Here is a 16,242-nt window from a genome sequence, read left to right as displayed (position 1 = left end):
GTGTTTATTTAAAAGTCCCTTTATTCTGCAATAAGCATGCTTATATATATGCTCTTGAGCATATGTTTGAGATTTTTAAAGTTAGTTGCCTAGAACTGAAAGTACTGTATAATAAATTGTTCTAAACTTTAACTTATTAAGTATATCCAATTCTTTTTATCTAATCTTTATGATTGTGATGGTGTTGATCATTATAAAAATAAAACATCTTACCTTACTTTATTATTTACTATTTATGATTTATGAAAAGTACCTAGTACTAGTCGGGATAAGGATTATGCTGAATATATGTTATGCATGACACCTTGTGTTTAATTCAAATTATATTAAAGTTTATGCTATTAAATAATGAAAAATTAGGTGATTTAGAAATTCATGCCCCCCCCCCTTTTTCTATAGGTATTTATGAGCCTCCATTTATTGTACTACTGCAGTGAACCAACCTTGGATGTGAAAATTGCCTTTTGTCAGGTGTGTGTTCCTTACAGGTAAAACAAGGTACAGTATATTCCCTTGTATTTCCATTTTGCCATTTCAGCTTGCCTATGTTCTACACCAAGTTAGTATTGATATAGATTTAAAATGACTTGGGAATTAGAGGTGGGTAGTTAGATGTTTTTTCTTTCCCAGTTTTCTTAAGTTAGAATAGAAATGAAGATAATTCTTTTTAATGATTACAAATAATAGTGTTTAATCACTGTGTAATGTGATTTCTTTTTAGATTTTATTTATACTTAATGTCAGTAATATGTCTTTCCTAATCCTTGAATGTGGCTTCAATCATCAAAATAGCTGAAGTCTGTGTTATCATTTCTCATCCTAAGGACTAATGAGCTCTATGTAGCAGTTCTCTGATACCCACATATAGTAACATGCAGGGGGTGCTCCGTTTGTTTTTTGATGCCCAGTGCTAACTGGTAGTTGGTAAAAGGGTAAACAATAATAATAGCAAATAAAGGTATATTTAACCTACAACGAACAATAATAAGAAGGTAGTGTAAACGGACCAGATAAAAGACTGCTTTTCTCTATTCACACACACTATTCTTAGGAAAGAAGCTACCTGGGAGTGCCTGGGTGGCTCAGTAGGTTAAGCATCCAACTTCAGCTCAGGTCATGATCTCATGGTTCGTGAGTTCGAGCACTGTGTCGGGCTCTGTGCTGACAGCTCACAGCCTGGAGCCTGCTTCGGATTCTGTGTCTCCCTCTCTCTCTGCTCCTCCCCTGCTCACGGTCTGTCTCTCTCTCTCAAAAATAAATAAATGTTAAAAAAAAAAAATAAAAAAAAAAGAAGCTACCTGGGGTGCTTTTTACTACTATAGGTATGTTTAGGGTAATCCTAAATTCAGCCTATTGTTATGGTATAATTAATAGTGCTCCTTTTTACTCTCAGGACTGTTCTTTTGATAATAAATTATATAGTAACTTTATTCATGCCCCAAGCAAAAAGCAATTCAGTTTTTCTGTAATGATTTTCATTGTATCTTCTCACTGAGCTGTACTATAAACAGGCAGTGACATGCATCTATTGAAACAAGGTTTAAAAAATAACCACACCTTCTATTATTTTAGTACAGTTTTTTCTGATTCTAGAAGTAATATGTGCTTATTACAGAAAATGTAAAAACGTATACAGGGAAACAAATATTCTCTCTGAGTATAAGTAGAATTTCTATTGGAGAATAAAACGTGTTTGTTACATGCTACAAATAGGATTTACTGATCTGCCTCATCTCTCTGACCTCTGAATGTTGTAATGCTGGAGGCCTCAGGCCTTTAGATAACTTCCAGTCTCTAACAAGAACTCTGGATCTAGACAGCCTTGGTTAGAAACTCCAAATCTACCACTTATTAGCCATTTACTTGTGACCTTGGGCAAGTTACTTAATCTCTCGGTGCTGTAGTTTCTAAATTTGCAAAAAGAGGACAATCATAGTACCTACCTTCCAGGGTCATGAGAATTAAGTGAGTTAGTACTTGCTAGAACATGTGTTTGTTAAATGGCTAACTAAACTTCAAATAAATTTTCATTCATTCTTCTGGTGCTCCAATTGAGTCCCAGTGTTTTAAGTATTATCAGTATCTTGACTATGTCCACAATTATGTGGCCAACCCAAACCTCTCTCCAAAATCAGACTCAGGCCCAAGTGCCTGTCCTACATCTTCACTTACAGGCCTATCAAACTCTGCAGACACTGAACCAAATTCCTGAACTTTCCTCCAAAATTGCTCTACTCTAATTCAGTAAATGCTAGATTCACCTTTCTCAGGGCCTTAGAACAAAATCTTTGGAATCATCTTTTGGGTAGCACTTCACATTCAGTTTGTTAGCAAATACTGTTGGCTCTATATTTAAAATATATCTGAAATCTCACCACTTCCCAACATTCTGTCCACAACCATTTTGACCCAACTGTTATTTAAATTCTAGTTAGCTGACAGATAGTGTAATTAGTTTCAGGAGTAGAATTCAGTGATTCAACCTACTATGGCCTCTTGCCTGGATGATCACCAGAGCTTCCTCCTTTGCTCACCCCCACATAGTGAACTCTCAAAACATCAGCAAAAGTCGTATTTGAAAAGTATAAGTGAGACCATGCCTCTCCTTGGCTAAAACCAAAACAAAACAGAAAAACCTTTCAATGTCTTTCCATCTCACTTATGGTAAAAACCAAAATTCTTAAAATAAATACCCAAGCCTTTACCATGTAGTCACCTAGAGACCCCCTCCCAGAAATGCTCTTCCTTTAATGTCCACTTGGCTCACTCCTCCACCACCATCAGGACTTTGCTCAAATGTCATTTTTTAAGGGAACCTTTCCTGGTTCTCCTATTTAAAATTGCCCCTTCTTACCTAGTTTGCCTACCTGACTTCTCAGCCTTCCTCTTCCCCTATAACACTTTTTGGTAGCTGGTATACCATATGTGTGACTAGTACGTTGTGTCTCTCTCTCCACTAAAATGCATTTTTCACAAGGGCAGGAATTTTTTCACTGGTGTGGTGGAGCAAGCTCACACAGGCTCACAAGAGTTGATTGAGCACCTCTCTCCCCAACTCAAAGTTCAATGGTGTGAGGTCAGTAGATTGAAGTCTGTTACTATCGGAGTATGTACATTATGTAAATAAGCAATTACTACAAACAAGAGTCCTCCCTCCCTGTGGTTGTTGAATATTTACCCAGCATGCTGTTGAAATTTTGTCTCATTCGCACACTGATGTGCCAGAGTGCTAAGCACAACATGTGGCGTGGCGTGGGCTGTCACTGAATATTTGCGTAATGAATCAATGAATGATGTATATTTGGTTTAGGTAAGCAGTTGCAACTGTGACTGTGCATTGTTTGAAATGAGCAGGCCTGAACTTCTGGGTAGAATGTCTGGGCCCTACCACTGGCAGGCTATTTGTGTGCTGTTTCCTTAGAGTCCGAGAGCCTATTCATTAACGATGGCCATTAACACTTATAAAGTGAACCGCAAACAAACAAAAAACTAATTCATGTTTTATGTTAAGGTTAAGTCTCAAGGTTAAGTCTGAACTTCAAAGATGATCAATAAAAAAGACCTTAAAACTTAAGCTGTAGTTTTCAATCCAGAGTCTTTTTGTAGGTTAACTCTATTTTTCCAATCAGCTCCCGATCTTTGGGCACAGATGCAGAATGTCTGTTTCTAGTGAGAGTTCTTTTAAAGCAAAGGAATAAAGAGAAGTAAAGCATGAGCTTTATTAATGACTGATTTTTTTTTTCTTTTGGTATTTTGCTTTTTTTTTTTTTTTAGCTTTTGGTATCTAGATACGTGCATATTGTATAGATTTTAAAACATCTAAAAATATTATAGTAAGCAGAATGTTGCTGGTTGTGACTCTGAACATTTTGTTTACTTTCCATGTAGAATTTTTATTTGATAATGTCTGTTTATTTATTTTTCTTTTCTGTAGCCCTGTGCCTGACTTACTACTCTAGCAACTTAGAGAAAAGAGTGTTTTCAGTTTTAGAGACAGTTATGCACAGGGATTTACTTTCAAACTATGTTTTTGGAAGCTTCTTGTTTCCTGAGGCATTTCACAGGTTCCTGGTATGCTGTTGTGTTTAACCTGATCACCAGCAGGGTTAGGTTGTTTCCAACTTCTTGTCAGACAGACAATACACAAAGACCTTAAGTAATTTGTCAACAACTGGTCAAGTGTATTCAGAATCCAGCCAGGTCTCTTGAATCTTAATCTGTGGCTTTTTATACTATGTAATATTTCCAATTTTTTCATTTGTTATCAATAAGCAGTTACAGAAAATATAGAAAGTTAAATTGCTTAAGATTCTCTCTCTCTCTCTCTCTCTCTCTTCCCCTCTCCCCTGCTTGAGCTCTCTTTCTCTCTTTCTCAAAAACAAAGACAAAAACAGAAACAAAAACTTACTCTTGTAGCAACATTGTTGATCACTTCTGATTTATTATTTTTTAGTGCATCATGCTCCTCTTTTAATCTTTAGAAATTTGAGGATGTTAGCAAATATTTTATGAGCTATGTTCACTTCTTAGAACTTTTTATAAACCTGGAAATAAGTAAACCAGGGAACTTAAAAAGATGGGTATTCTAGAATGCCCATGGAATGGTTTAGTTTTAAGTGATATGTTCAGATTACAGTACCTAGGACATTAAAAAAAATATCATTAAACCTGATGCCGGGGTTATAGAGTTCTAAAAAAATAGTTTTTTGCTTTAAAGCATATTGAATTTGAAGTATCTTGATTTGCTCAAGTTTATTTCATTTGATGGGTTATTGTGTTTCTGTTTCAAAGATGATGGAACTATGTGGTTAAAACTTTTACACTTCATTGGATGGCCATCTTAGATGGAAAGAAGTCTTTTATACCAACATAGAGGAGTGGAGCAGCAAAGGAAAAGACATTTTGATAGGGCAAGGCAAAGGAAAACCTGTATAATCTTACAGGGAAACTGAAAACCATTTTTGATGGTCTATGAAATAAATGGCATTGTTTGTATATTTTAGATTTTCGGGGAGATTGTCTGCCACCTCAAAACACCAAATTAGACACTGACTTCCTATAAATATGGTTTAAGGGAATCAGTAGATTGAGCATGGATATATTTGAAGTTCTTTGTATTTTGTAAATGAATGGCTATAATTTTGAGATATAAACTGATAAACCTTTCCTTTATTATTTTAGTTTTTCATGTAACAGGGAAAGAAAAAAATTATCCTAGTTTTTCCTTTCAAGGGATTTCTTGTGCTGTGTATTATTTGAGGAAGCCCAGCTCTGACTTTCTTCTATATCTGCTTTTATACATTGCGTTTAATTTTGCATTCATTGTCTAAAATCCCAATACAATAAAACCTTGGTTTGTGAGAATAATTCGTTCTGGAAACATGCTTATCATCCAAAGCACTTATATATCAAAGTGAATTTCCCCATAAGAAATAAAGGAAACTCAGATGATTCATCCACAACCCAAAAATATTCATATAAAAATGATTACAATACTGTAATATAGCACAAAATAATAAAGAAAATTCAAAACATAAAGAAAAACAAGCAAATCAACCTGCACTTACCTTTGAAAACCTTCATGACTGGTGTGAGGGAGACAAGAAAGAGGAGAAGTGGGTTATTGTGTAGGATGACTTTCACTATCACTAATGGAATCACTGCTAGCTATTGGCTCAATGGAATCTTTTTCTGCATGGGGCTATTGTATACGCTTGGATGTTGACTACATTTACAGTATTAATAAGCTCTTGTCATATACTCTAATGTAACTCACAATAAGGCAGCAGAGGAAAGGGTCTATATCTGCAGGCAGTCTGACCTAGAATGAAGCAACGCATTCCTAAGCTTACTCTTGTATGGAAAAACAAAACACTGTCCATTGGTACTTTGAAGGGACAAAAAATACACTAGTGCTGGTTGTGGGCACCTTTCAATGTTCTGAAAAATCACTGATTTCTGCCAAATACCATGGCTAACATCCGAGCATGGGAGATGGTCACCCACAATACTGCAACGAGTGAGAGAGAGATAGAGAAGAGCCATTGGCTCAGTTGTGATCATGTGACATTTGGTGTCACATACTACTCATATTGCAAGACATTGCTTGTTTATCAAGTTAAAATTTATTATAAATGTTTCTCATCTTGCAGAACACTCGCAGAACAAGTTACTCATAATCCAAGGTTTTACTGTATGTATATGCTTTCATGCATGGCTGTCCATGGGTAAATTACTAAAGACATAGCAAACATTCTTGTGAAAACATGGTATATCTTGAATCATGAAATAAATCACTGAGATATATATACTATCAGGATAATAGCTAGCATAGCTATTTTTATGAATGAATGTTTCATCATGTTTGAAAGTACTTTTTTTCCATATGTTCACATGGGACAATGGCTGCAGAAAATTTCAAAAGAGAAAATTTAATGTTATATTTATGTCTTATACCTTGGGAAGGTTTTTTTTTCCTAATGACTTATTAAATAATTATTTGAGTTAATGAATAGATTTAGTTATGCTACAAAGATTAACAAAAAAGTGTAAAGTTCTTAAGATCTGTTTCTATACTGGTGAACTTTCTGTATTGGTTGATTGTGGGTATGTGTTTGGTTTGCTTGAAGCACGAAAAGGTCAAACTTGACTTCTTGTTGAATGATCTTAAACATGAATATAAATATAGCTTTGTACTATAAGTTTAATTATGGTTAAGGTATTAATCAGATTAAATGAAGTTATTGCCTACATCTTTAAAAATAGCTGTGCTATAAAATATCCCAGAATTACCTGTGGTTTTCAGTGTATGGTAAATCATGCTCTGTAAGGAAAGCATCAATATGTGCATTCTATTTTGATCTGCATAGTGTTCTTTAGTAATCAATGCATTCATTATGCACTATTTTAATTCCACGTGAGACTTTGGAAAATACATTAAGTGATAATTTTGCTTTTCTGTACAGGTATTATTTGAAGTTGAGGTGCATGATATACAAAAGCTGAATTTTTCAGTAGGTTAAGAAGAATAATGTTAATTTAGATCATGAGTTCCAAAACCAGTTCCAATCTGGAATGTGTCATTCAACTCTTCTTTTGTTCATCTTCTCTAAAGGTGAATATTTATTTGGTTATATACTCTATACATCTCTAACTGATTCCTAAAAATGTTAAGGCAGTTACAAAAGTGCATATCCAAAAGATGAAAACCCAGACTTCGGAGAACATGGAACTACTAAACTTAAGTACTAATTAGATCTTTTTATAATTGTGCAATGAAAGAATCTTAATAATATAATGATTTGGATTTAAGAATAATGTTCTTTATTGTGTAAATGAAAACAGGGTTCCAGTGTCCATATTTTTAAATGTAGCATTTGATAAACTCTAATTTCCCCTTCTAAAAAACATATGAGACAACTCTGTAAACATTTTGATTCCTAAATGACATTTTACTTTCCTTTTAAGGAAACATAACCTCTTACTCCTACCCTAAGAAAGAGTTTCTTTAAAAATTAACTATTATTTAATAAGGTGGAAAATTTTTCCTGTCTTGACTATATAATACCACTTATTACTGGCTATTTTATACTTCTTTTTTTATTGTAGACAAATTGAGAACGTGTAAATAAAAAAATGTAGAACTCAGTGTGATTGGTTTAGGCTAAATCATTGTGGTAATGAAGCCAGCATTCCAAGTTTGATCCTGTAAGGGAGAATTTATTAAGCTCTTTGAGGGCAGGAACTTTATATTCTCTGTGCCTAGAACATTGCTTGACAATTGTAAGACCAAAGTAAGTATTTGTTGAATGAAAAACATACTGCAGTAATAGATAGACCTCAAGTCTCAGTGACTTATCAGAGCAAAAGTTTATTTCTTCTTATACAAAGTCTAGTACAGGTTAACAAGGGTTCTTCTCTATCTGGTGACTAAAGAATTTAGGTTCTTACTATCTTGTGATGTGCCAGCTGAGACACCATAGTATGGAAAGAGATGGATTGTGGTGGCACATCCCCTAAATGCCCCTGAATTTAGCTAACACCTGCCATGTCTACTTGTAATCCATTGGCCAGAAATCATCACATGGCCCCAACAGTACTGCAGGGGAAGGCTGGGGAATGTAGTAGAGGATGTGAATATTCATGGAACACTGTTTTTGCCACAGATGAAAACACAGAAAAATATTTTATTACCTAACCATTCTGAACCCTGTTGGTTATGTATTGACTATATAGCAATATTATAGTGTCTTGGGATGGTACTACAGTTCAAGCCAACTTTTTGTTAAAAACATTATAAAATTGCTATTTAGCTACGTGCTTTTAAATGTTATCTTCTCAATAATAATAATTGTACTAGTATAATTATTATTATCAATAATAATAATTATACTAGTAGTAGTAAACTTTGTTGATGGCTTTTTAAGTAAGCTTATACCATACTAAGAGCTTTACATAGATGATCTTATTTAACCTTCTCACTAATGAAAAGAGTAGCATATCGCTGTTATTCCATAAATAAGTATACTGAGTATAAGATTGTAAAAAGCTTGACTGAGAACTGACAGTCATGATTCTTAGAGAAAAGCTGGATTTTTACCCTTTGCTAAAGTTCTCAGTCTAGGATTTCTCAACTGCAAAATCAGAATATTAAGTCTTACATGAAATGATTTATTACACACCTAGCACAATGTCTTGTCCTAATACTAGCTTGGTGATTAGCAGGCGTTCAAGCAGTATTACTTTTCTGCCCTCATATATAAATGACAAGGGACAGAAGCCATTCCCACTTTATTATTGATTACTGCAATGTGCTTTTTCACGTCATTGAAAATAATGGTTAAACATAATTTAAGTCTTAAAGTTTTACTGCATTATTGATTTGTTATAAGCCATTGATTCCACAGAGTATCCATCTCTGGGCAACCAATATAAAAGTCATATACCTTTCAGGCTGTAATCCTCCTCAGAGAGTAATACTTTAAGAAACAGAGTGGAGAAAATATGCTCTTGACAAAACAGAATCTAATCCTAAATATCATTAAGCATTGTTGTCTCAAATCTCCCTTTTTAAAACTCATATGTAAATTATTTGATTCAGATTGAAAATGGATTGAACCCATATTATGGTATTCTGCATAATATTCATGGTCATTCTGCATGAAATAACTCATTCTGCATGGAATAACTGCATGAAATAACTGGTCATTATATGAGAATGAATAGCTCAACATCATTTATGCCAAAAGCACAATCACCACTTTTGGCAGATACTTTTCTGTATCCAAATGACAATACTAAAATAATATCTAACAGATTAACCAGTTAATTTTCTGTAGGTTCATTTTGTAGCTAATTTATCTTGGCTATCCATAGCATGGATATGGTATATCCATAGCATCTTCAATAGTGCCTGGCATACAGTAAGTGATCAATATATATTTAACAAGCAAATAGAATCAGACCCTTTAAATTTCTAGGCAGTTCTGAAAATCCACCTTTCCCTCATCAACACTGTCTACTTCAATCTTGAATTATGTAATGTTCATCTAAGTTCAAACTCCAGGCTAAGACAATAGATAAATACAAAAGAAGGGCATGTTATTCATTCATTTCTCTTGATCTTCTAAGCTCTATTCCTATAGCTCACCTTATCATAAGAAAACCATATCCTTGTTCTAAATTATTCTAGCTGAACTAGTGAATGGTTTAGCAAAAAAACCAAAAACCAAAAACCAAAAAACAAACAAACAAAAAAAACACATGTTTTAGAGTTGAATAAACTTCAATTTATATTAATTGACATGACTAATTAATGGTTCTAAGACCATTAATTCAACCAATGTTGAACCAATTAACAGCTCTGTACGCCACTTTCCTCGCCTGTAGTTAGTGTTACAGTATTTAACAGAATACAGAGTTCACCTTTAGCAAGTAAGCAATTAATACTGCTTTACCTTTCTTTCTCCCCTTGAATTATTGAGAGCTGATGTCATGTAAATCATATGAAAAATATTTTTATGCTTTTGATTAAAAATATATCTACTATTTGATGTTTGATTCCGGGTTATTACATAAAGAACTATTGAATATTCTTCCTGAGTTAAGTACTAGAGAGATTTTATCTTTCCTATGAAGTGGTCTGGTATGATATATTCTGTGAGATTAATGAATCAAAACTTGCCACTTAATTGTGTTTTGTTGTTGGTTGTCATTATGTTTTTCTTTTGGCTTAGTGGAAGAATGACACTAAGTTTTGTGCTCAAAGAAATAGATAGTCATAACTTAAGCCTTCTGGTAAAACTGTCATCTCCCAGCCTGCTTTATTTGAGGTCTGTTCCTAAAACTGGATTTAATGATTTTATTGTTCCCATATCCTTTATGGTGTTCTACACAAATCCTTTTTGGAACCACACAGAATATAAATAATAAATGAATGAAAGAATAAAATGACTTGCTCAAGTTTTCACAGGTGTTAAGTGCAGAACTAATCCAGGCTTGGTGTTATTTTCAGCTGTACCATTCAAGAGAAACTAAGGAAGCTCGACCTCTACATATTTTTAAACCTTAATGTCTCCTGCTCAGGAAATGACTAGCAGTAACATAGGACAGTCATACGCAAATGAAAATGAGGAGGGAATACTTGTATGCATACAGGTTATTAAATTTGAGAAGAATGAAGTCAAAGCTTTGGATACCTGCAGGATAAGATCAGTAATGTAGGACATTTTTCTTTGCAAAACTCCATAGCTATAGGCTAGCAACTAACTGATAATGCGGACTCATTCCACAAAGCCCTTTCTTACAGGTCTGCATAAAGTGCAGTCTTTTCACAGAACAGATTATATTCAGATTTCCTCTCTGCCTACCAGACTGCCAGTGGCAATAATATCTTCTTTTAATTTAGCTTTAAAATTTTTTCACAGATGGGGGATAGGGAGGAAATGGGTTTGCTTTGAATTTTTGCAGAAAAAATTTCTCCTATATCCACATAGAAACATTGATTCATTTAAACATGAGGGGCACGGGGTGCCTGGGTGGCTCAGTCAGTTAAGCGGCCAACTTCAGCTCAGGTCATGATCTCGCAGTCCGTGAGTTTGAGCCCCGCGTCAGGCTCTGTGCTGACAGCTCAGAGCCTGGAGACTGTTTCAGATTCTGTGTCTCCCTCTCTCTGACCCTCCCCTGTTCATGCTGTGTCTCTCCCTGTCTCAAAAATAAATAAAACGTTAAAAAAAAATTAAAAAAAAAATAAACATGAGGGGCACCTGGGTGGCTTAGTTGGTTGAGCGTCCGACTTCGGCTCAGGTCATGATCTGGCAGTCTGTGAGTTCAAGCCCCACGTTGGGCTCTGTGCTGACAGCTCAGAGCCTGGAGCCTGCTTTGGATTCTGTCTCCCTCTCTCTCTGCCCCTCCCCCGCTCATGCTCTGTCTCTCTCTCTCTGTCAAAAATAAATAAACATTAAAAGAAATTTAAACATGATATTAATATTCAGTGGAGGAATGAGTTATTTAAAAAAATAATGTGAATCAATAATAGAATAGACTGTTCTAAACCTATAATTATTTTGAACTGTATTGATTTTCATAAGTTAGCACTGTGGTGATTTATAATTTTTAAATACAATATTACTTATTTATAATTAACTAATTTCTTCTCTGGAAAGACTTTCCATTTTGATGAGCATTTATGAATACCTTTGTGTTTTAGTATAAATTCAATATAAACAGATTTTGGAATGTTTATTTTTATGAGCTAATTGAGAGAGCATCAGTTGGATACTATATTATACCTATGAAACACATCCCTGGGAATATGATGTCTGGGCCTGCTAATGAGGTGATGATTCCAAGGAGAGTCACCATGACATTTTTAATTCCATGTCTTTTGTTTACTTGGTTTGACATGCATTGCTTCCCGTTTTTACTTCTCCAACTAGCCCTCTTTAAATGGTGACCTCTTACGTCTCTTATATTTATTATTCTCTAAAATACTGATTCTTCACACAATCCTAAAATTTGTATGGAACCACAAAAAACCCTGAATAGCCAAAGTAATATTGAAGAAGAAAACCAAAGCATCACAATCCCAGACTTTAGCTTCTACTACAAAGCTGTAATCAAGACAGTATGGTATTGGAACAAAAACAGACACATAGACCAATGGAATAGAATAGAGTACCCAGAATTAGACTGATAAATGTATGGCCAACTAATCTTGGACAAAGCAGGAAAGAACATCCAGTGGAAAAAAAGACAGTCTCTTTAGCAAATGGTGCTGGGAGAACTGGACAGCAACATGCAGAAGAATGAAACTAGACCACTTTCTTACACCATTCACAAAAATAAACTCAAAATGGATAAAGGACCTGAATGTGAGACAGGTAACCATCAAAACCCTAGAGGAGAAAGCAGGCAACAACCTCTTTGACCTCAGCCGCAGCAATTTCTTACTCAATGCATCTCTGAAGGCAAGGAAATTAAAAGCAGAAATGAACTATTGAGACCTCATGAAGATAAAACTGCACTGCAAAGGAAATAATCAACAAAACCAAAAGGCAACTGACAGAATGGGAAAAGATATTTGCAAATGACATATTGGATAAAGGGCTAGTATCCAAAATCTATAAAGAACTTACAAAGTCAACACCCAAAAATCAAATAATCCAGTGAAGAAATGGGCAGAAGACATGAATAGACACTTTTCCGAAGAAGACATCCAGATGGCCAACAGACACATGAAATGATGCTCAGTGTCACTCATCATCAGGGAAATACAAATCCAAGCCACACTGAGAGACCACCTCACACCAGAGTGGCTAAAATAAAAAAATCAGGAAACTACAAATGCTGTTGAGGATGTGGAGAAATGGGAACCCTCTTGAACTGTTGGTGGGAATGCAAACTGGTGCAGCCACTCTGGAGCACAGTGGGGAGGTTCCTCAAAAAATTAAAAATAGATCTACCCTATGATCCAGCAATAGCACTACTAGGAATTTCGCTACAGGAATACAGGAGTGTTAATGCATAGGGGCACATGTATCCCAATGTTTATAGCAGTGCTTTTATCAATAGCTAAATTATGGAAACATCCTAAGTATCCATCAACTGATGAATGGATAAAGAATATGTGGTTTATATATACAATGGAATACAACTTGGCAATGAGAAGAATGAAATCCTTCCATTTGCAGCAACATGGATGGAACTGGAAGGTATTATGCTGAGTGAAATAAGTCAGTCAGAAAAGGACAGATATTCTATGTTTTCACTTCATATGTGGATCTTGAGAAACTTAAACAGAAGACCATGGGGGAAGGGAAGAGGAAAAAATAGTTACAAACTGAGAGGGAGGGAGGCAAACCATAAGAGACTCTTAAATACAGAGAATAAGCTGAGGGTGGATGGGGATGGGTGGGGGGAGGGGAACATGGGTGATAGGCATTGAGGAGGGCACTTGTTGGGATGAGCACTGGGTGTTATATGTAAGCCAATTTGACAATAAATTGTATTAAAGAAAATAAAATAAAATAGTGGTTCTTTAAGTGAGGAATTTGTTAAAAATACAGACTGTTAGCCTTGCCCCAGTTCTACTGAATCAGAAACTTTCAGTGAGGCTCAGTAATCCATCTCTTACAAGTGCTTTAAGTAGTTCTGATCCATTTTGAAACTTCAGAATCTTTATTGGTTGGTCATGCCCTCCCAGTGTGAAATTTTGGTTCTTCCCTTCCTGGATTCAGCTCATCAGCTCCCAGTGACCTGAACTGGGAAAATTTTTTTTAGCATTGATAATTTTTTATAGTACACTTAATGGCATACTTTCATAGGAACATTTTAAAGAGAAAGTTTATATTTGAACTTTATAATCATGAAAAAACTGCATGGAAATTGAGGATAAAATATACTGTATTAAATATGTTCTGAGCTTTTTGAGTTTCAATTTGGATTTGTAAACTTGGGGCACAGATGAAATCTGGCAGAAGCTTTTCAACACAACATATTTGCCATCAAAATTTTGGTTACAACATCAATCCAAGAAAATTTCCAGTACCATTATCTCTCTGTCTTACTGTTTAATAATTAAAATAGCCTTTCCCAATTATTTGAGGTACTTTCAAGGATGTGTTTTCTAACTTTTAGATTTTATATGAAGTTTAATTCAAAGTTAGGTATAAAGAGAATACTTGAAAGTAAATTGTGTGTGTGTGTGTGTGTGTGAATTCACAAACTTTGTAATGATAATTTTCGAAGATGGCAGTGTAGGACACTGGGCTCACCTTGTCCTGATGATCGCTTAGATTCCACCCACATCTACCTAAATAACTCAGAAAACCACCAGAAGACTAGCAGAATGGACTCTCTCCAGAGCCAAGTGTAGACCCATAGAAGGCCCATAGAAGAGGCCCATAGAAGAGGCTGACGGTAGACAAGAGGGCGGAGAAGCAGTGTGTACTACATGGACTGGTGGGAGGGAGCCGGGGTGGTGGAGGGGCAGCCTGCTGGGAAAGGCAGGGCCCCTGAAGTCTGGCTTGCAAAAGCAGAGGGGCCAGACTCCGTGAGTTCTGACAGACAGCAGGACTTAACATCTGGAATGTTAAAAGTCAACAGCTCTGCTCTCAGAGAGCAGGGTGGGAGAGAGGACGCCAGGAGGGAGAGTTGTTGAGCCCTGGAAGGACAAAACTCGGTGGGGGAACAAAGGCACTGGCAAGCACCATTTCCCTCTCCCATCCACCAGCCAAAATTCCAAGAGGAACCAGTTCCTGTCACCGAACTTGCTTGTACCTTGCAAACGCCCAATTCTGTGCTTCTGTGGATCCATCCCTCCAACAGACCTGCCTCCCTCCTGGTGCTGCAGGGCCCCTCCCACAGGGGACCACCAATGGTAAATCGAGCTAAGCCTGCCTCTCCCGCCCCTGTGCACCTTGGGGATCCACCCCTTCTAATATGCCCTTGGCCAGATCCCATGGAAGGAGCACCACAATCCTGGAAGTGTCCAAGCTTCCCAGACAGGGGCCACACCACTCCACAGTGAGTCCAGCCCCTGGGAGAGGGGAAGATAAGGTAAACACCAGTCTGACTGTGGCCCCAGCGGTGGGCTGGGGGCAGACATCGAGTCTGACTGCGGCCCTGCCCACCAACACAAGTTTCTCCGGACAGCACAGGGGAAGTTCCCTGCAGTTTAGCTACCACAGGGACTACCCAAAATGATGAAATGGAAGAATTCTCCTCAAAAGAAACTCCAGGAAGTAGAGACAGTTAATTAATTGATCAAAACCGATTTAAGCAATGTAACAGAATAAGAATTTAGAATAATTGTCATAAAATTAATTGCTGGGCCTGAAAAAAGCATAGAGGACAGCAGAGAATCTATTGCTACAGAGATCAAGGGACTAGAAAAATGGTCGTGAGGAACTAAAAAATGCTATAAATGAGGTGTAAAACAAAATGGAGGTGGCCATAGCACAGATTGAAGAGGCAGAGGAGACAATAGGTGAATTAGAAGATAAAATTATGGAACAAGAAGAAGCTGAGAAGAAGAGAGATAAAAAAAATCCAGGAGTATAAGGGGAGAATTAGAGAACTAAGTGATGCAATCAAATGGAACAATATACATATCATAGGAATTCCAGAAGAAGTAGAAGAGAGAGAAAGGGGCTGAAGGCTGAAGGTGTACTTGAACAAATCATAGCTGAGAACTTCCCTGATCTGGGGAAGGAAAAAGGCATTGAAACCCAAGAGGCACAGAGAACTCCCTTCAGACGTAACTTGAATCCATCTTCAGCACATCATATAATAGTGAAACTGGCAAAATACAAGGATAAAGAGAATATTCTGAAAGCAGGTAGGGATAAACACGCTCTAACATATAAAGGGAGACCGATAAGACTATCTACCAAAGACAGATCTATCTACCAAAACTTGGAAGGCCAGAAAGGAATGGCAGGAAATCTTCAATGTGATGAACAGAAAAAATATGCAGCCGAGAATCCTTTATACAGCAAGTCTGTCGTTCAGAATAGAAGGAAAGATAAAGGTTTTCCCAAACAAACAAAAACTGAAATAATTCATCACCACTACACCAGACCTACAAGAGATCCTAATGGGGATTCTGTGAGTGAAATGTTGCAAGGACCACAAGGTACCAGAGACATCCCTACAGGCATGAAACCTACAGACATCACAATGACTCTAAACCCAGATCTTTCAATAATGACACTGAATGTAAATGGACTAAATGCTCCAACC

The 16,242-nt window shown here is 36.3% G+C and overlaps 1 protein-coding gene across 1 annotated transcript in view; it reads left to right on the top strand.

Moving 5' to 3' along the window:
• Nucleotides 1–405: 405 nt before the first annotated feature.
• Nucleotides 406–16,242, top strand: part of LOC125917114 (mitogen-activated protein kinase 10) — a 107,040-nt gene continuing 91,203 nt past the window's right edge. Inside the window, exon 1 of the mRNA XM_049623375.1 lies at nucleotides 406–471. Within this exon, the coding sequence (XP_049479332.1) occupies nucleotides 406–471 (66 nt within the window). The remainder of the gene's footprint in view (nucleotides 472–16,242) is intronic.

This window comes from Panthera uncia, unplaced genomic scaffold (assembly GCF_023721935.1).
Source record: "Panthera uncia isolate 11264 unplaced genomic scaffold, Puncia_PCG_1.0 HiC_scaffold_150, whole genome shotgun sequence".
NCBI lineage: Eukaryota > Metazoa > Chordata > Mammalia > Carnivora > Felidae > Panthera > Panthera uncia.
Note: the sequence above shows the minus strand (reverse complement) of the source record. Positions and strands in the feature narration are given on the sequence as shown.